The 19969-nt window shown below is 40.4% G+C and overlaps 1 protein-coding gene across 2 annotated transcripts; it reads right to left on the bottom strand.

Moving 5' to 3' along the window:
• Positions 1 to 3822: 3822 nt before the first annotated feature.
• On the bottom strand, positions 3823 to 9640 carry S1PR1 (sphingosine-1-phosphate receptor 1). Of its 2 annotated transcripts, XM_012748437.2 has the most exons (3): positions 9370 to 9640; positions 8238 to 8573; positions 3823 to 6538 (listed from the first exon to the last, which is right to left on the bottom strand). In XM_012748437.2, the coding sequence occupies exon 3, from the start codon at positions 6369 to 6371 to the stop codon at positions 5226 to 5228; it is 1146 nt and encodes a 381-aa protein (XP_012603891.1). In that variant the 5' UTR covers positions 6372 to 6538; positions 8238 to 8573; positions 9370 to 9640; the 3' UTR covers positions 3823 to 5225. The 2 variants fall into 2 exon arrangements, with proteins under 2 accessions (XP_012603891.1, XP_012603893.1); XM_012748439.3 differs by lacking the exons at positions 8238 to 8573; positions 9370 to 9640 and adding an exon at positions 6921 to 7023.
• Between the last annotated feature and the right edge of the window lie 10329 nt (positions 9641 to 19969).

Raw genomic sequence — 19969 nt, 5'->3', positions numbered from 1 at the left:
GACTTTTGCCATATTCTACTGAACTCCATGGAACCTTCTCATAATTTCACAAAGAAAGTCCCATATAGGCCCCATACTCAGAAGTGGAAAACTAGCAAATTGATTTTTTTTAAATTTCAGGTCCTAAGAATATGGTTGGATAAGTTTAGACAAATATGCATATCTGAGTAACCCATGTCCTAAAAAATTAAGATATAGAGCATTGCTAACAACCCAGAAAGTTCCCTCATATTCCTTTCCAGTTAATCCCCTTACCCCAGGCAACCACTGCTCTGATTTCTATCTCCATAGGTTAGTTTTGCCTAATGTCAAACTTCACATAAATGGAATCATGCGGTATGTTCTCTTTTGTGGCTGGCTTCTTTTACACAACACAGTAAGTTTAAATTCATGCAAACTGTAGCAAATATCAGTAGTAGTTCCTTTTTTCAATGCTGAATAGTATTCCATTGTATAAACTTACTTACGGCAATGTGTTTATCCATTATTAACATAGAAGCTGCTGGTTGGGTACAAAATTTTGTCAATAAAATGTAATAAATTCCTGTTCATTCAAATCTACAACCCGTACTTAGCTTTTGCTAATGGCTGTAGCCAGAGCTCACTCTGATTTTTAATTCTTCAGTCCTCAAAGGATCCTTCAGCCCTGAAAAAAAGTGAATGAGGAAAACAGGAATCTCTTGAGAGTCTGTATCCAAGAAGAAAGCGTTGGGAACAAGAGATAGAACATATTAAGGGAGATATCTTCTACATGAACTAAAATTGCTCTGGGTTCTGGATCTTGTCAAAGGTTATAAAAGACTGAATTAAATGTAGATCTAATCCCTCACTATTATCTTCCTCCTTATCTCTCCTAGCTCTTTTGACCACTGGTTAAAATTTCCCTTTTCTTGGTGGACAATCTAAAGGCTTTTAGTTATTTCAGTAAACCTTGCTCGCTTGAGTGTCCTAAAAGGTGACTTTAGTTCCAATTAATATGGCAGTGAGAGCAATAGTATATATAAAAAAGTTTTTTGAATCTCTTTCCTTGGACCATGTGAAGCACACATCAAAAGAGCAGGAAGGAAGGTTGGAGGAAATTATGTAATTTATTATGATTTTACATCATCAAGAATGTGCTGTGTCCATGGGGAAAGAACAGCTCTAATAGATACTACAAAGATTTCTCCTGGTTACCTGTGATTCCTCCTTAAAGGTGTTTATAACCTATTTAGAGAAAATGCAGACAAATCTGGTCTGGAAATAAATGAAATAAAATCTAGTTTGATCTAATTAGTAGGTATCTGCAGGAAATAAGACCATTCGAGCTGAGGAGTATGGGGCAAGTCATATAAAAAAGAACAACTGAACATTATACAGAGATTATACCAACTCATTATTACAAATACTGTAAATATTGTACAGTGAATAATGGTTCCTAATTAGAGATTAATTTTTGAGCCAATAACTATTTACAAGGTCAAATCTTTAATAGTTTCATAGGTGGGATATCTTTTTAATGGGTCACTTCAGTACTATCCTATGCTTCTTAACTGAAAATGGGATTGCTAATATTCATAATTACTGAACTGCAAATCCTTACTTTGTGGATTTCCCCGATAGAGCCTAATACTTTTCTTGAAGTTGTTCTTTCATAGTAGTTCCCAAACAGAGCTACACTTGTAGTGTCTAGAAAATATGATAGATCTCAGTGAAGTACTGAACAGAGTCATGAAAAGTCAAAATCATATAAAAAGGGCAATCTAGATTAGAAGTAACAAGGATATGCACCGGGAATGTCTTTTAACATAGGCAATGTCCACAGCAGAAATTAATCCAATTTGAAAAGAAGTAAAATTAAAATCTTTATAATATGACTTTTTACATTGGGGAAAAAATTAGAGATGCCATATATCACAACTGAAATGCTGACATTACTAAAATAGAATTCAATGTCTAATAAACACAAATGCAAAATTTCTATTACTGTTAACTTCTAACTTTCTGATAATATCACTAGATTAGCTTTTATTAAATAATTAGATTTTTCTCCTTATAAGGACATTTAAAAACAAGAGTAAGAGTTTGTCTTACATAAGATTTTTATTTGAATGTTCTATAAAGCTGTAATCACATTTAATGTTGGTGGGGGTAAAGTGTTAAGTGATGTCATTTCATAACTTTCTGGAATATTTTGAGCCAATTGAACTTTTTACAAGAATATATCAAGTATTGCCCAGGTTGTCTGCTTTACTCCTCTTGAATAGCACTACATGTTTTTTAATCAAAACCTTGTATGTGTATAGTTTTATATAAACATATAGTTACTGATATTTTTTTTCTCATCCTCACTTCTCAGAATATACTGAATTAAAACCAGATATTCATGTTGGGATATAATCAAGGATTCCTTCATCTTAAATCTTGGTTTCTTGGCCAGAACTGGTGCCCTGCCATACATCTGCACAGGAAAACCACAGTCCATGACTGTCCATCTTTGTTGGAATGAAATGCACTGCCTGGAGTTTCCAGGAAGAAAGCACATCTAATCATTGGATACTGTGCTCACAAGGGGCAAGTGAGGCTGTCCTCCCTGTCACCAGTGAGCTTCCCATTCCTGAAGGCCAACCACCCTATCCCATTTTCCCCCATATAATGAGTCATCCCTGTGCTTATGAAGATAAGTCTAAGAGTATGAACATTTTATCTGTCACACAAACACAAAATGGACACACTTTTCCATTATGTTTGACTCTGTAATGAAAGCCCTAGGAAGTGAGTGTAACATGAAATCATTCCTTCCGCCTCAGCAGACAGATGGATAGAGACATTCCAGTTTGTTTCCAGCCTTTTGTCTTTGGAGCATTTTTGGCATTTCCTTCAGGAAACTGGAGGTTGTGACCTAAGGTTTCCTTAGTGAACATACTTCTGTTTCCCACAGTTAACCTTACCCAGAAATGACATCTGCTCTATTAGGTGAGGTTTATCTTCATGTCCCAACTGTGTCCTGTGCATATGCAATGACATTTGAAAGCACAAATTCTGAAAGTAACAATAGAACTGGAGAGCCAACCCACTTACTTTAATCCTCCAAGATGGCAATAATATCAAAACAAGAATTAACTATTACAGTAATTCTGTGATGACTGCAAAGTACTTTGCTTTCATTTTGTAGTTGGAGACATTAATGACTGGGAATGTTAAAGCTTTTAGATACTATGAATTGAAAGTTTTCAGATGAAAGGTGGTATGCTACTCACATTCTACCACTAGCTACTTCATCAACATTGTATACTTGTATAGGGTTCAGAAGAAAGGCTGGGAGAAGCCAAGACAGTGTCCTGAAAAAAATAAAATGATTTATTATCTCCTATATTCATACCTCTACTTCCCTAGCATGTCCGTGGAAAGCCAAGAATGTATGCTTTTTTGAACTTATCATTGAGTCTCCTAATTTAAATTAGCTTTTCAACCACATTGTTATATATTATTTCTTTAAAAATCCACATTTTAGGACAGAATTTTGAACTTAATTTAGTTTGACTTGAATGAGATTTAAAATTCAAACAATTACATTTACTTGCCAATGTGGTATTCAGAAGGTTGGTGGTTTTAATCTCATTCTTTACTACTCTTCAGTGTTAACTTATTGAAGTTTCTCTTCCTGAAAAAGATAGAGCGGTTTCTAAACAAACCACATTCTTTTCACACCCTAGTTAATCAAGGTAAAAATGCTTTAAAGAATAAGAAAAACTTGCCCTTAACTTTGATTCCAAAGAGCCACAAAGTCAAATAGAATGAATGTCTCAATAATTATTTTCAAAAATGCTCTTCACAAAAGGATCTTTAAAAAAAATCAATTTATTAATGTTTAAAAGTTGATAAAGCTATGTGCAAAATGACCCACAAAAGTCAGAAACCTATTAAATACTATTTTTTAAAAAAACAACACATTTCTTGGTTTAATTGCACTGAAAACCATGCTAAAGAGACAGTAATATATTTTTATTCTTTGTAATATTTATACATATCTTCAATTACTATCTAATGAACAGCTGAACTGAAAAACTTGTGGTATTCCCTATCAGTTAAAGTAATGCTTTTTTTAAGGGCACAAGAGGGTGGTATTTTCTTGAGAAATACACATTCAATGGTGTTAACACAGGTTAGAAAAAAATCCAATAAAATGATCTCCACTGAAACAAATACATTCAAAAATCATAAAAAGTACTTTTCACACAACGAAATACATCTTGTTGCTCGAAATGAATCACACAACACTCTGAAATAAACATCAACAAAAAGTGCCAAAGACAGATTTTGCATTTGTTAGACTAATTCATTAGGAAATCTCCCTTGGTTTACGAAAGTTAACCTGGTTGTCAGTTTTCACCTTGTTTTGCTTATTTGCTTCTCCTATGACACTAAGGATCCTGGCTGGTATCATTTAGATAAAGTGGAACTCTTTACTGCAGACTTCAGCCACAGTGAATATGAAACTGCAACACATTTCATTGAAAGACTGTTTTTTAAAAAAAATAAAAATAAAAATAAAAGTGCCTTCAGCCAAATTCAAAAAATTGATCCTGCTTACATCCTTTGGCCTCAGCAAACGAAAATTGCTCTATACCTCCAAACCTCCTCCATCTCCTCGCCGCCTACCTCCTCCACGCAGCCTCCCTGCCACAGATAATCAGGAAATGGACCACGCCACAGATTCGGGTCTGATGAATGCCAGGTAGTTAAAATATAAAGTCAAAGAGTTTTGAGGAGGGAGGGCGGGGCACGCAAAGCATCTCTAGAGAAGCAGAAGTGCACACACTCACTTGGGTTTGGAACTAAAGTGAAAGAAAGCATCTTCTCCAAGCTCCAGACAAAGAGACGCTTTCACATGGGGATACCAGTCTTTGAGGAGGGGCCAAAAGAACCCTTCAGGAGCTTGACAATGCTAGACCTTTGGCTCAGTGCAAAATCAAAGCTCCAAGGGGTGGGTGGGGGCGGGAGGAAATATATTCCAGGCCGGGACCTGATCTCCACCCTTCCCAGTGCATTGTTCACAGGAACTAACGCTACCCACCGACACCCGGCACCACCAGGCCGTCCGCGTTCTCCCTCCTCCTCCCTCTGGCTCGCAGCAGCTCCTCCCTGGCAGCGGTGGAAGCCCAGAGATTTTTTTTTTTTCCCCAAACGCTGGGGTGGTGGGTGACCTTGCAAGAGCTTCCGGTGGGTCGGCAGCTTCCAGTTTTTTAAGAAGAAGAGTTGACGTTTCCAGAAGACATGATGGTCTCTGGGTTGTCCCCGTCGTCCTTCTGGGGGTGGGACGAGTTGTCCGATTTGCTGCGGCTGAACTCCACGCCCGCGATGATGGGCCGCTTGAATTTGCCCGCGGAGTCTCCGCTGGGGCACTTGCAGCAGGACATGATCCGGATGAAGGCCCTGCGCATCTCCTTGTTGGTCAGGGTGTAGATGATGGGGTTGGTGCCGGAGTTGAGCACCGCCAACACCAGGAAGTACTCCGTTCTGAAGAGGATGTCGCAGGTCTTCACCTTGCAGCCGACGTCCAGCAGGAGCAGGATGAAAAGTGGGGCCCAGCAGGCGATGAACACGCTCAGGACGATAATCACCGTCTTGAGCAGCGCCAGCGACTTCTCGGAGCTGCGGCTGGCCTTGGAAATGTTCTTGCGGAAGGTGAGCCTGCGGCTCCGAGTCCGGACCAAGGAGTAGATCCTGCAGTACAGGATGACGATGGAGAGCAGGAGCAGCGTGAAGACCGTGGTGCAGAAGAGGATATAGTGCTTGTGGTAGAGCGGCAGCACGGTGGAGCAGCTGGGCAGCGCGCCGATGCAGTTCCAGCCCATGATGGGCAGGCCGCCCAGGATGAGGGAGATGACCCAGCAGGCGCTGATCAGCAGGAAGGAGCGGAAGCTGTTGCTCCCGTTGTGCAGTTTCATCTTCAGCATGGTGATGTAGCGCTCAATGGCGATGGCCAGGAGGCTGAACACCGAGGCAGACAGAGCCACGAACATACTCCCTTCCCGCAGGAACCACTGCGCGGGGGTGAGCTTGTAGGTGGTGGCCCCAGACAAGAGCAGGTTGGCTATGTAGGCCACTCCTGCCAACAGGTCTGAGAGGGCCAGGTTGCCAATAAAGTAGTACATGGGGCGGTGGAACTTCTTGGTTTTCCAAATGGTCAGCAAGACAAAGATGTTCTCCAGGATGATAAAGCAGCAGATGAGAATGAACACCACCGAGGTGGGTTTAATGGCGTTCTCCTTGTCCGCGCTGATATTCAGCTTCCCCGTGTAGTTGTAATGCCGGACGATGATGTCATAGTTGCCATAATCAGAGACGCTGCGGAGGGCCTTGAGCAGCGGGCTGCTGGTGGACCCCATGGTGGCACACTGTGTCCCCAGGAACCCGGGGGTGGCGCTTCTCCAGACGAACGCTAGAGGGCGAGGCCGAGAGAGACTTCAGTCGCCGCCGCAGGGGTGGTTCAGTGGGAGATCCAGGCTTTTTGTGTAGCTTTTCCTTGGCTGGAGAGGGCCTCGGAAACCGCAGCCTTAAATAAGTCACAGAACAGAAAGTCAGGGAAAAAAGCCACAGTACACTGGCATAATTCATTCTAGCTAAGGCATTGCTCCAATTTTGTTGTTGTTGATTTGTCTTAAGGAAACTTGCGGAAAGCTCAGGGAGAGGGAATTTTTTTTAAAAAAAAATCTAATTATTATTTCTTGCAGAAAAGGAAGAGGAGGAAGAAAGAGAGGAAGAAAACCCCAAAATCTCCCTAAACGCAAAACTCCGACTGGACAAGAGGAAAACTCTTCTCTAGAGTCATATTCACTCCAAGGGAAATGGGAATCCTGGAAATGAGCGCCCCACTTTAACTTCACTCTGGCCCTCTCACCCCACCCTCACCCACCCCCATCCCCCCACTGACCCACCATCCCCCCACTCCGATTCCTAGCGCGGAGATTCTCTGAAGCAGTCACCAGCTCAGCTGCGTTCTCACCACCAGCCCACGGGCTCTCTTCCGAAAAGACCACAACTGCCAATCTGAGGGCGGGACGCACACATCTGTCTCCCACCTCCACACCCCCCAGCCCAAAGAGGTGAGCACCTCCTCCTGATTGCCATGCAAGAAATCATATTTGCACGAAAATTATTTGACAGCGTAAGTCACTTTTTGGGTTCTATTAATAACTCTCCAGGAGCAGATGTGCCGAGGGTCGGAGGGCGCAGTGAGGTGTGGGCAGCCCGCCCCGCCTTGCGGTAAACAGGAAAGCTTAGCGCCTCAGTGAAGCAACTGCCTTTTTTTTTTTCTTCTTCTTCTTCTTTTTTTTTTTTTTCGAAAGCCAGTGCAAGTAAACTTAAAGGTATTCAGTGAAAACCATTCACACGAGATTGCAGCAAATCCCAGAAGTCTCGAACATTAATGGATTGCATAAATATTTTTAGTTTAGTTTAGCCAGAGCACACACGTAAAAGAGAGAAGTCGAACTACTAATGGTAACAACACATGCCACCACGTTTCTAATTTCGAGTGCAAAACCACTCTCCAGAAACTCACATTACGGACCTTTGGTGCATTGCTAAACTTGCGTGGGCAGTTTTATTTACTGCCCTTCCCCAACATGGTGCCTCTTCTCATAGAACGATAAAGTTCGAAAGGAACGACACGCGGCACTGTCAGCAGGAGTGTACTTTTAAGTTGTTTAAATATTTCCAGGTAATGCAGCAATGTGAGAAAAATGAAGTAATAGAGGCAGGAAAAATTCCAGCAATTCCCCGAACAGCAGGGGCTGCTCGAGCCAAGAAGCTCCGCATTTCCCCCACCCCACCCCCACCCCCACCCCTCCGCCCCACTAATTCTACACTCCGCTCGCCGGCAGTGCAAGTTTAAGCCATTGCCCCTACTCCTATATTCTTTGTCTATAGGGTTCTCAAAAATAAGCTACTTCCCTTCTCCTCCTCAGACCTACCGCAGCTCCCGCTCCCCCTGCCCCAGTCAGTTCTACAATTGGGAATTAACCCTTTTCCAAACTCCATAAATCGCCAGCGCCCAGGCACAATCCCATCGAGTGGGGTTTGTTCCTTACCAGCCCAGAGATGCAAGTTTTCAGAGCCCAGAGACGGATGCTTTCAAAGTTTTTGTGTGCTTCGTTCAATTTAAAAATTCGTTTCTGACCCCAAAGCCCTCCCGCAGCGGGGCTCCCCGCGCCTCCCCGGCACCCCCGGCCCGCGCGGCTCGCAGCCCCTACCTCGCTCAGGCCGGGCGAAGTTGCGTTCGGAGAGCTCCGGGTCTGCACCGCGCGCTCCGCATCTTGCTGCTGCCCCCGACTGACTGCGTCGTGCTCTTGCAAACTTACTGGAGTCGGGGTCCCCTCCCTCCGCAGCAGTGCACTCCAATGGCCTGTCCCGTCCTCCGCGGCCCGCTCCTGCCCGCGAAGCTAAGTCGCCTAGCGCCGCCGCGCTAAGGCAGGGTGGCTTCTTTAGGGAGAGACTGGGAGGGGTTAATGCTTTAACCCCCGACGCCCTCCGCCTGCGGCTGGGGGCTCCCGGATCTGAGCTGCTGAGAAACGCGGTCCAGAAAAGATCTGGGGCAGAAAAAAACAGAAGGGGCGGAGCCTGGTAACCCTGGATTCTAATGTATAAATCACTGCCCTCGCCCCGATAGCCAGCGCGCCTGGGCGGTGGAAGAGGCTACTCCGGAGCCCTGCAAAAGAGAGGCGGTGGAGACCCTTTGGAAACTTTTCTCCCGAAAAGTCTTAGGGGGCAGAGGACGACCCGGCGTCCCGTAGCGCACCGCCCTTGTCCCCCGTCCCCGCAGCCCTGGGAGGATCCGAGTCCCAAGACTGTGGCCAGGCGCCCCCGGGACCACTTCCGAGCGGGCAGGGCAAACGGGGGGAGCCGCGGCTCAGCGAGTCTCGGCTGCGCTCTGGGAAGGAGAGGCTGGGAAGGGGCTGCGAGAGGTATGGAGCCGGCGATCTACCCGGGACGGAGAATGGACTGGAAGTTTCCTGTACTCTCCCATCCCTCCACCTCTGATCCCGGGGCTGCCTCGAAACTTGCGGTCCGAGGGGCAGAAAGCGGCCTCCCCGGCGCGCACAGCGAAATGGGCCAGCGCCGGCCTTGGTGTTGGGCGGGGGTTTCCTTCGCTCATCTGGGCACTAAGTCAGGCCGTTTGTCCCAGATTCTGGCCAATAGTGAGGCCTTTGAGGAGGTGGGCTGCTGACGGGGCCTGAGAGATTTTTAAAGCTTGGGCAGCTCAGGAATTTCCAAAGGGGAAGAGCCGCCCTGGCCAGCCGTGGTGCGCGCCCCTCTCTCACATTCTACTTGGGAGGCAACTCAGAGGTCCCCAAATCTCAATGCTCGCACCTCGCCCATCTTTACCTTTTGCCTTGATGCTACTTAGGAACGTGAGGGTGAGAGCTGGCCTTGGTCAGATCTGCCTGAGAGGCGAGTTCAGGGTTCTTCTGCCCCTGCCCTACTGTTTGTTACAAAGAAGGCTTCCACCCAGTCCGGATCGCACTGCCTCACCATCCCGGCAGATGTGAACTCAAAACTTCCTCCGCTGTGCAGTTTCAATTGATAGACACACCCTGTACCTGAATGACTCAGAAGGAGGCTGAATGAATAAACAACAGACCCCTGGCTTCTGGGATTTTATGAGTTTGCAAAAAAAAAAAAAAAATGAAGTGACAGTTAATTCACACATACCCACATGTTCAACAACACTAAGTTCGTACAATGTGGAAACTAAGATAACAGTCCTCTAGACTTCACAATAGACCCTGACTGTGTTTGAGGACTTATTTCACTTAAAAGGGAGGATATATTGTGTCTACCCAGTATAACAAAAGTGTGGACTTGGCAACCTCTCCATCCACCCCGCAAACCATCCACCCACCCACCCACACACACACACACACACACTAATTTATGAGTTTTTTAAAGGGAAATAAATTAATAAGAATTTCACACCTGGTCTGTGTCAAGCATGTGATAGATTCATTTAACACTACTGCTCTGTGAGGCAAGCAAGCATTGTTGCTCATTTTATTGTTGAGGGAAATGTCACTCAGACAGCTTAAATAACTTGTCGATTTCTCAACTAGTGAGTGCCAGGGTTGTGTTCTAAAACTTAAATACTGCAAATGCCTTGTCTCCTAGCTCATACGCCATCAGTCAACGAACAGTTAAGGGATTGAAACGTATGTTCCTGAAGGGAAGCAGACCTCCAGATTTAAAGTGTTAAATTAGTACATGTCGATATGTACATAAAAGTATCGTAATGAATGTCCTTTTATATCCATTTTCTGTATATGTATAAAAAGTGTATACATGTGTATATTAATGAATGTTTTTGGTTTGTTTTTTTTTTTAAAGAGATGGGGTCTAGCTCTGTTACCCCCGCTAGAGTGCTGTGGCCAGATCACTGCAGCCTCAAACCCCTGGGCTCAAGTAATCCTCCTACTTCAGCCTCCCCAGTAACTGGGGCTACAGGCACAGTGTGCCACCCCATCTGGCTAATTTTCTCATTTTTTTAGAGACAGTCTCCATATGTTGCTCAGGCTGGTCTCGAACCTCTGGGCTCAAGGGATTCTCCCACCTCAGCCTCCCAAGTCACTGGGGTTATAGGCATGAACCACCACACCTGACTTTTAATGAATGTTTTCTAAAACCTCTCATTGTCTGCCTAGGATATCTAAGTAAGGTTGTACTCTTAGTATTTGTGTACCAGATTGTAAGTGTTACACGTATTAACTCAATTAGTCCTGACAATGGCCCTACAAATTAGGTGATACTAAATAAGAACACTGAGTTGCAAACATATTAAGCAACTTGGTTAATGTGGAATATGCCTATAGATAGGCTTCAGACTCTTAACCACTACTCCAAACCACGATGATAAACCTCAAACAGGTTAAAGAATTTCATTGGGGAAATCAGTACTTTTCTTGTGAATACTATTGGTGAGGACAACGTTCAATATTGATCCAATGTTTTTAAGAGTCCAAATACTTTGCAGATAATTATTTAGTAGTATTCATTTTTAGTACACATCTAGGGGCTATAAAACGTAGAAGACCCACTAAGGCAAAATTAGAAAGTAGGCAAAGCTGTTTACAGCAATGACTTCCCTGCCAATTCCACATCTCCAGTTCCCACACACATCTCTTCCCAATGCTCTCAAGAGAGGCCCTAAGAATTGCATCCTCAAGCTATCTCCTGGCTGCTAGCCCAACTCCCTTTCCGCTGTTGCCTGGAAGCCAAGCTCAGTGTTCTTACCTTATTTCTCATCACACGGAGTTTACCTTCTGATGCCTAATACATGTTAAGGTCGCTTCATTCCCAATTTCTGATTTCAAAGTAGCTTTGCTATTCTTTATGCATGCTTTAGTGTCTCTCTTTCAGGGTTGCCAGATAAAATATCATGCAATCTTTGGGGTATACACTAATAAAATACATATTGTCAATCTGCCCTTCAAATGTAACTGTGCAAGCTGGCTTTTATTTGCTGAATCTGGCAACTCTACTCTCTTTCCTAATTGTTCCAGTCACTTTATAGCTCCCTTTTCTCCCCATTAATCGCTGGTAAAGATTCCGCTTATCCCTCATTTATTTGCAAGAGAATAACTAGCCTCTTCATGGAGAAAACAGTATGACCACCTCAATTTCCCTTCTCTCCAAGTTCCAGCCTAATAGCCACTTCACCCACCCTTACCTCCTTCCCACCTGTTTCAGAAGTCAAAGCAATCTTACTCCTTCTCAAGGCAAACTCTTGCCCATGTCATCATTCTGTGTCTTCCAAACTTTCTAAGATGCGGGTCAATTATTCCTTCTCTCTCTTGTATTGTACTTTCAATTATTGGCTTTTGATGACTCTTTGCCTTTAACTTACCTGAATGTTTTTGTGTTTCCTCTACCAAAAACTTACTGTCTTCCCCTCATTCTAGGTCCCAATCTCTCTCTCTTCTCTTGTTTGCCAACATTCAAAACTATGTAGTGGAAAGTGATTGAGAACCAGACTTGGGTTCAGCCTTAATACTGCCAGTTCCAAGCTGTTGTGACTCTGGACAAATTCCCTTAACTTACATGAGCCTCAGCTTCCTCATCTCTAAAATGGGAAAATGATATTTGTCTCTCTCAGTCATTGTGAGGATTAAAGAACTTCATATGTATAAGAGTTCTCTATGCAGAAAATGCTTCATTCTCCCACCACCTCTATCTCTCACTTTGTTATAGTCATTGCTTTCATCATCTCAATGTCTATCTTTTCTCTCACTTTCCTTTTGGATTTTCAAATAAAATTATTTTTAAGACAAACTAATATGTGCACATCATTTAAAAAAAATCAAATAGTACAAAACTTGCAAGGAAGAGCACCAGTCTTCACAGGCTCCCTGGTACCTCGGTTCTCCCAATCACTAAGTCTTGTTGATGTTTCTTCTGGTGGCTACTTGCAAATCTCTAAATTCCATGTCTCATATTTTTATGTCTTCATTATCAGTCTTAGATGACATTTATAGATTTTCTGCCATGTTGAAGGCATATTAAGTTACTCAACTTTGAGGCATATATATGTTATAAGCTTTCTAAATTCTTGCATGTCTGATATTTTTAAAATTCTATTTTACACTTGACTAACATTTCGGCTGAGTATCAAGTTAAAGATTATAAGTAATTTTCACTGAGAATTTTGCAAGCATCACCCTCTTGGCTTTTAATTTCTAGGGCTACTGATAAAAAGTCTAAAGCTATTCTGACTCCAAAACTTCGCATGTGACTATTTTTCATTTCTGAATGTTTTTGGAAACTTCTCTTTCTCTTCAGTGTTCCAGAATGACACAATGATATGCCTTGATTTTTCAAGCCTTTTGTAGTTCTGGAATTATCTGAAATAATTTCTTTGATAACTTCATCTTCTCTGTTTTCTCTAGTTTCTCTTTCTGGAGCTCCCACTATTCAGATTGTAGACCATCTGGGTTGGTTTTTAATTTCCTAATATTTTATTTTCACTTCTTTGTTGTTGTTGTTCTTTCAACACTTCAGTTTCTATTTCCCTTTTCATTATCGTACTTTTCATTTCCAAGTGCTCTCTTTTTCTTTTCTGAATGTTACATTTCTACAGACACTTGGTTTTATTTTAAGGATGCCACATGTTTACCTTTGAGGATATTAGAATGTTGTTAGAATGTTGATGTTGATGATGATGTTTTCTTCCATCTTCTTTATGGTCTTATTTTCCTATTGTTCTGCTCTCAGTCCTTTGTGTCAAAGGCTTTCCCAATTGTCAGGTGATCTCTGGCTGTCTGTTCACAAGTAAGAGAGAGGCGCTAAAAGCTAATTAAAAATTTTGTGCAGGGGCTTGTCAACGGAGGGGTGGAGGGTGATCACACTGCACACTTTTGTTGGAGGACCCTAAATTTCAATATCTGGAGATCTTTCCTTCGGGGCAGATTATTTTCACCAGACAGGACTTCTAAAATCTCTTGTGTGCCCTCTCACATTTTCCTAAGTGAACCAAAGAAGAAGAGTGGGGGAGAATGGGAGGGGGAACCTCACCATTCAATATTTAGATTTGAACCCAATCACCGTGACAGGGACCCCTCTACACACGCTCAGCTCTACCAAGAGTCCCTGAGTCCAGAGACTCTCTGATTTAACCCATTCAGAAAATAAACCTCCAGTCTTCTGCTGGAATGGGGTTATTGACATTTATCCTATTATACAGGTTGGAGATGGAGGCTGGAGATTTGACTACTTATGCTAATTAAAATAATTGTATTTTAAAATTAAAAAAGAAAATAAATGGAAAGTGAGATATTGAAAGCCATGAGCATAGTAGAGTGAGAGAATAGTGGTGCAGTGTGTGTGGAACATTTTCTCACTATTACAGTGGATGCTTCACAATCAGTCTTCTTATTTTCAGATCAGTATTTACTGCCACTCTCCTAAATACGCGGAGCTTCTGATTTCTGATCTTCCTTGAGGATCTGCAGCGGGAATTTAGTTTCCTTCTAGGATCCTCCTGCTACTGGCTCAAGTCTCAACTTTCTGTGGTTTGTCAAGCCCGTTATACACATTAATTTGTTTTCTAAAATTTTATTGCTATTATTAGAGGCAAATTAACCTTAAAACTAATGTCCTTCATTAGTTTTAAGGCTAGGGCTCCTTCCAGGAACTTGGAGATGAAGGACATCTCCAAGTTCCTGGAAGGAGCCCTAGCAATATGCCCACATGGTTCTATGTTTTTGTAAAATATTAAAAGCAAGGTATTTTAAACAGAGTTGGCTAAAGTTAACTAAGATTGCTGTCTTGTTCCATTGGAAAGTTCCTCTATTTCATTTTGCCTTGTGTAGGGGTGATTTTGGAGTTGCTGAAGGCATTTTTGGGATCTGGCTAATAGGAAGTTGAATTTGGGCTACATTTAGTTTGAGTTTAGAAGGATATGTGAATGATATTCACAGTCACTTCCATATCATCACTAACCATCCTAGTGTAAAATGGTTTTCACGACTGCTTCAACTACCCTCCACAGCTGTCATGGTACAAAAGTGAAGGTCCACTGTCATGTGACTCTGAGCCAGAAGCTAGTCTGGGAAAATTCTTTCAAATATACCATTTATAAATTGTAATTTGAGGATTTGATTCTCATTGACACCTTATTAAAACAGAAGTTCTCTTCTCCTCAGAATTTATTTAATAACTCAGTATGTATAATTATAAACACATCATACATATTTTCCATTTTTCATAGGAATTACACAAAAAAAGAATTGATCAGAATTTTCATGTATGTCTGGTATTTGTAAGGTATAGCTATTTCAATTTGGAAATAAATTTAGGATTATTTAAATAAAATACATAAGAAATTATAGACTCCTCACTTAGCCTTACATAAAGAATATTCTCTTGTCTATAAATTTATTTATTAAAGGGCTGACAGAAAATTCATATTAAGAATTAATGGAATATGAAAAAAAATAATAAAAACTTTTCTAAGCCATCAGTTAAAAAGAAAAAATTTGATCAAACATTACAGAGGGAAGACCTTTCCATTGTCTCCAAAAAAATTATGTTTTAATATTTTATTCTATGAAGAGGAGAGCAAAAGCTATATAGCCAAAGTATATAAGAAAAAAGTATTATAAAATGTTTGTTAATAAAAATATTGTTATTTTTATGATTTATGGCATTTGTTAACGTTTTAAAATTAGTAATTTGTTGTAATGTCTTTTCATATTCTAAATACATATTTACTTTCATATCAAATTTTGTGTTCTTTTTTTAAATGAGGGCCCTCTGTCCTCAACCATATAAACTTCTACCTAGCTTTTGTGTCTTATCTCTTTTTCTTTATCATTGTAAATTTATTTATTGTATTTAGTAGATTTGGAAGAATGAGAAAACATGGTTGCAAACCTACATATTTTGGCAGAAATTTCCATTCATGATATCTCTAAATGGTAATGATTTCTATTTTAATCAAAGATCTATGACAGTGTAGTTGATTTTTACCCATAAGCACCACCTGCTATCTCAGAGATTAAACTGGGCATGCCAAAATAATCCACATGGTTAAGAAGACCACAGGGCTGGAGAAAAAGAAAGGATTTCAAAGACCTCCATTCTCCTTCATCAAAGAGAGATAGGGAATCTGCCCACACACATACCTCACCACTGCTACAGCCTACAAACAACTAGCGACTGAGAAAATCACCACATCAAGTATATCTATAACCAAGCCATCCATCCAGAACCTAGACCTCCATCAAAGCACTCACAAGCAAGGGCAAATGTTCTTACCCAACATATGCTACAGGTATATACAAGTAAGGAGGGAAGAAAAAAAAGCCCCACCTAAACAAAAGAAAATCAAAAAATAAGAAGTGACAGCTGCCCCAGATGAGAAGGAATCAATGAAATAACTACAGAAATATGAAAAATCAGAGCACAAGGACACCCTTAAAAGGGAACACAGCTCTCTAGCAATGAATACCAACCAAAATGAAAATGTTGAAATGACAGATAAAGAATTTCAAATATGGATTCTAAGGAAGCTCAATGAAATCCAGGATAAAATGGAAAAACAACTCAAAGAAACCAGAAAAACAATCCAGGAAATAAATAAAAAATTCACAAAGAGATCAACTTATTGAAAAAAGAAAAAACAAAAGAACTTTTGGAAATGAAAAATTAAGGAAATACAAAAAACAGTGGAAAGTTTTAAGAATAGAATAGAGCAGACAGAGGAAATAATCTCAGAGCTTGAAGACAACTCTTTTGAATAAACTCAGTTAAAAATAAAGAACAGATTATTAAGAAGAATGAACAAAGCCTAAAAGAGATATGGGATTATGTAAAACAGCCTAATATAAGAATCATAAGCATCCATGAGGGTAAAGAAGAAAATGCACAAGGTCCGGACAAACTATTTGAGGAAATAATTGGGAAAATTTCCCTGATCTTGCTAAAGATTTAGACATCCAGGTACAAAAATCTCAGTGAGCACCCGGGGAATCATTGCAAAGAGGCAATCACCAAGACGCACTGTTGTAAGACTGGCCAAAGTCAGCACAAAGGATGAACACGTGCAAGCTGTGAGGCAAAAATATCAAGTAACTTTATTTTATTTATTTATATATTTTTTGAGACAGAGTCTCATTCTGTTGTACAGGCTAGAGTGCCATGGCATCAGCCTAGCTCACAGTAACCTCAAACTCCTGGGCTTAAGCAATCCTTCTGCCTCAGCATCCCGAGTAGCTGGGACTACAGGCATGTGCCACAATGCCCGGCTTATTTTTTTCTATCTATTTTTAGTTATCCAGCTAATTGTTTTTTATTTTTTAGTAGAGACGGGGTCTCACTCTTGCTCAGGCTAGTCTCGAACTCCTGACCTTGAGCGATCCTCCAGCCTTGGCCTCCCAGAGTGCTAGGATTACAAGCGTGAGCCACCATGCCCAGCCTATTTATTATTATTATTATTTAATATCGAGTAACTTACAAAGGAAAACTGCAGATTTCTCAACTGAGACCTTCCAACCCAGAAAGGATTGGGGCCCCCATCTTTGGTCTTCTTAAATAGAACAACTGCCAGCCTAGAATTTTGTATCCTGCAAAACTAAATGTCATATATGAAGGAGAAATAAAGACTTCCAAACAAGCAAACACTGAAGGAATTTGTCAAGACCTGACCTGTCCTGCAGGAAATACTCAGAACTGCATTATACATGGATCAGCACAATAGACACCCATCAGTATAAAATCACCCAAAAGCTGAAACTGATAGCTCATATAAAACAATAGTACAAGAGGTAAAACAAAGCAAAGGTACTACCCAACAGGATGAACAGAATGGCATCCCACATATCAATTCTATCAGTCAACATGAATGGTCTGAATGTCCCACTCAAGAGACACAGAATGGCTGAATGGATGAAAAAATACAATTTAAGTATCTCCTGTCTCCAGGAAACATATCTAACTCACAAGGATTCATATAGACTCAGTCTGAAGACATGGAAAAAATATTCCATGCAAATGGAAACCAAAAGAAAGCAGGTGCAACCATTCTCATATCAGATAAAATTGACTTCACATCAACAATAGTAAAAAGAAAGATAAAGACAGTCTTTATATAATGGTAAAGGGAATAATTCAATAAGAAGACATATAATAACAATCCTAAATATTTATGTACCTAAGACAGGAACACCCAGAATCATAAAGCAAATCCTATTAAATCTAAGCAAAGAGATAAACAGGAGCATTGTAATTGCTGGGGACTTGAAGACCCTCCTGACAGAACTGGACAGATTATTCAAGCAGAAAATAAATAAACACTGGACTTAAATGGGACTCTAGAACAAATGTGCCTAACAGATATTTACAGAACATTTTACCCCAAAACTACTGAATATACATTCTTCTCATCAGCACATGGAACATTCTCTAAAATTGATCATATCTTAGGCCACAAAACATGTCTCAACAAGTTAAAAAAAAATAGAAATTATATCATGTGTTTTCTTAGACCACAGTGGAAAAAAACTAGAAATCAATTCCAAGAGAAACACTCAAATCTACACAAATTCATGGAAATTAAACAACCTGCTCCTGAACAATTATTAAGTCAATAATGAAATTAAGATGGAAATCAAGATTCCTCAAACTGAATGGCAAAGGGAACTCAAGCTACCAAAATCTATGGGATTCAGCAAAAGCAGTCCTGAGAGTAAAATTCATAGCCTTAAAATGTCTACATCAAAAAGACAGAAAGATCATAAATTAACAGTCTAATGACACATCTCAAGGAACTAGAATAGGAAGAGCAAACCAAATCCAAAGCCAGCAGAAGAAAAGAAATAACTAAGGTCAAACCAGAAATAAATGAAATGGAAAACAAACAAAAAAGAATACAAAGTATCAATGAAACAAAAAGTTGATTCTTTAAAAAAAAACAAATTTGATAGACCTCTTGCTAGATTAACCAGGAATAGAAGAGAAAGGAGCTAAATAAGCTCAAGCAGGAACGAAAAATGAGATATTACAACTGATACCACAGAAAACAAAATATCATCTGTGAATACTATGAAAATCTCCATGCACATCAACTTGAAAATGTAAAAGAAGAAATGGAAAAATTCCTGGAAAGAACAAATCTGGAGGCATCACATTACCAGACTTCACACTATACTATAAGTCTATAGTAACCAAAATAGCATAGTATTAGCACTAAAATAGAGATATAGACCAATGGAACAGAACAGAGAACCAAGATATAAAGCAATCTACATACAGCCAACTGATCTTAGACAAAACAGACAATAATATACACTGGGGAAAAGAAGCCATAATCACAAATTGTTCTGGAAAAATTGGATAGCCACATGCCGAAGAATGAAACAAGATCTATTACTATATCTCTCACCACTCACAAAAATTAATACAAGTTGGATAAAAGATTTAAATGTAAGGCATGAAACCATATGAATTTTAGAAGAAAATGTTGGAAAAACTCTTCTAGATATCAGCCTAGGCAAAGAATTTATGAAGAAGACCCCAATGGCAATCACAGCAACAACAAAAATAAATAAATGGAACTTGATTAAATTAAAAAGCGTTTACACAGCTAAAGAAATAATCAACAGAGCAAATAGACAACCTACAGAACAGGAGAAAATGTTTGCAAATATTCACAAGGGCTTATTAATAACCAGAATCTACAAAGAACTCAAGCAAATCAGCAAGGAAAAAACAAACCCCATTAAAAAGCGGGCAAAAGACACGAACAAGAAACTTTTCAAAAGAAGATAGATGAATGGCCAATAAACATATGAAAAAATGCTTAATGCTACTAATTATCAGGGAAATGGAAATTAAAACCACAGTGGGATATCACCTTATCCCAGTTAGAATGGCTTTTATTAAAAAGTCCAAAAACAACAGATGTTGGCATGGATGCAGAGAGAAAGGAATGCTTATACACTGTTGATGGAACTGCAAATTAGGACAGCCTCTATGGCAAACAGTATGGAGACTCCTCAAAGAACTAAAAGTAGACCTACCATTTGATCCAGCAATCCCACTACTAGGTATTTAACCAAAGGAAAAGAATTCATTTTATCAAAAAGATGCCTGCATGTGAATGTTTATTGCAGCACAATTCACAATTGCAAAGATGTGAAATCAACCTAAGTGGCCATCAATTCAAGAGTGGATTAACAAAATGTGGTATATGTATACTATGGAATACTACTCAGCTACAAAGAAGGATGACCTAATGACTTTTGCAAAAATTTGAATAGAACTGGAGACCATTATCCTAAGTGAAGTATCTAAAGAATGGAAAAACAAACACCACATGTACTAGCTATTAAATTGGAGCTAAGCAGGCCAGGTGTGTTGTCTCATGCTTATAATCCTATCACTCAGGGAGGCTGGGGCAGGAGGATCAGTTTAGGTCAGGAATTCAAGACCAGCCTGA

This window comes from Microcebus murinus, chromosome 2 (genome assembly GCF_040939455.1).
Source record: "Microcebus murinus isolate Inina chromosome 2, M.murinus_Inina_mat1.0, whole genome shotgun sequence".
NCBI lineage: Eukaryota > Metazoa > Chordata > Mammalia > Primates > Cheirogaleidae > Microcebus > Microcebus murinus.
Note: the sequence above shows the minus strand (reverse complement) of the source record. Positions and strands in the feature narration are given on the sequence as shown.

Coding starts and splice junctions, on each gene's coding strand:
- S1PR1 (XM_012748437.2), bottom strand. CDS start 6,371: ATGGGGTCCACCAGCAGCCCGCTGCTCAAGGCCCTCCGCAGCGTCTCT.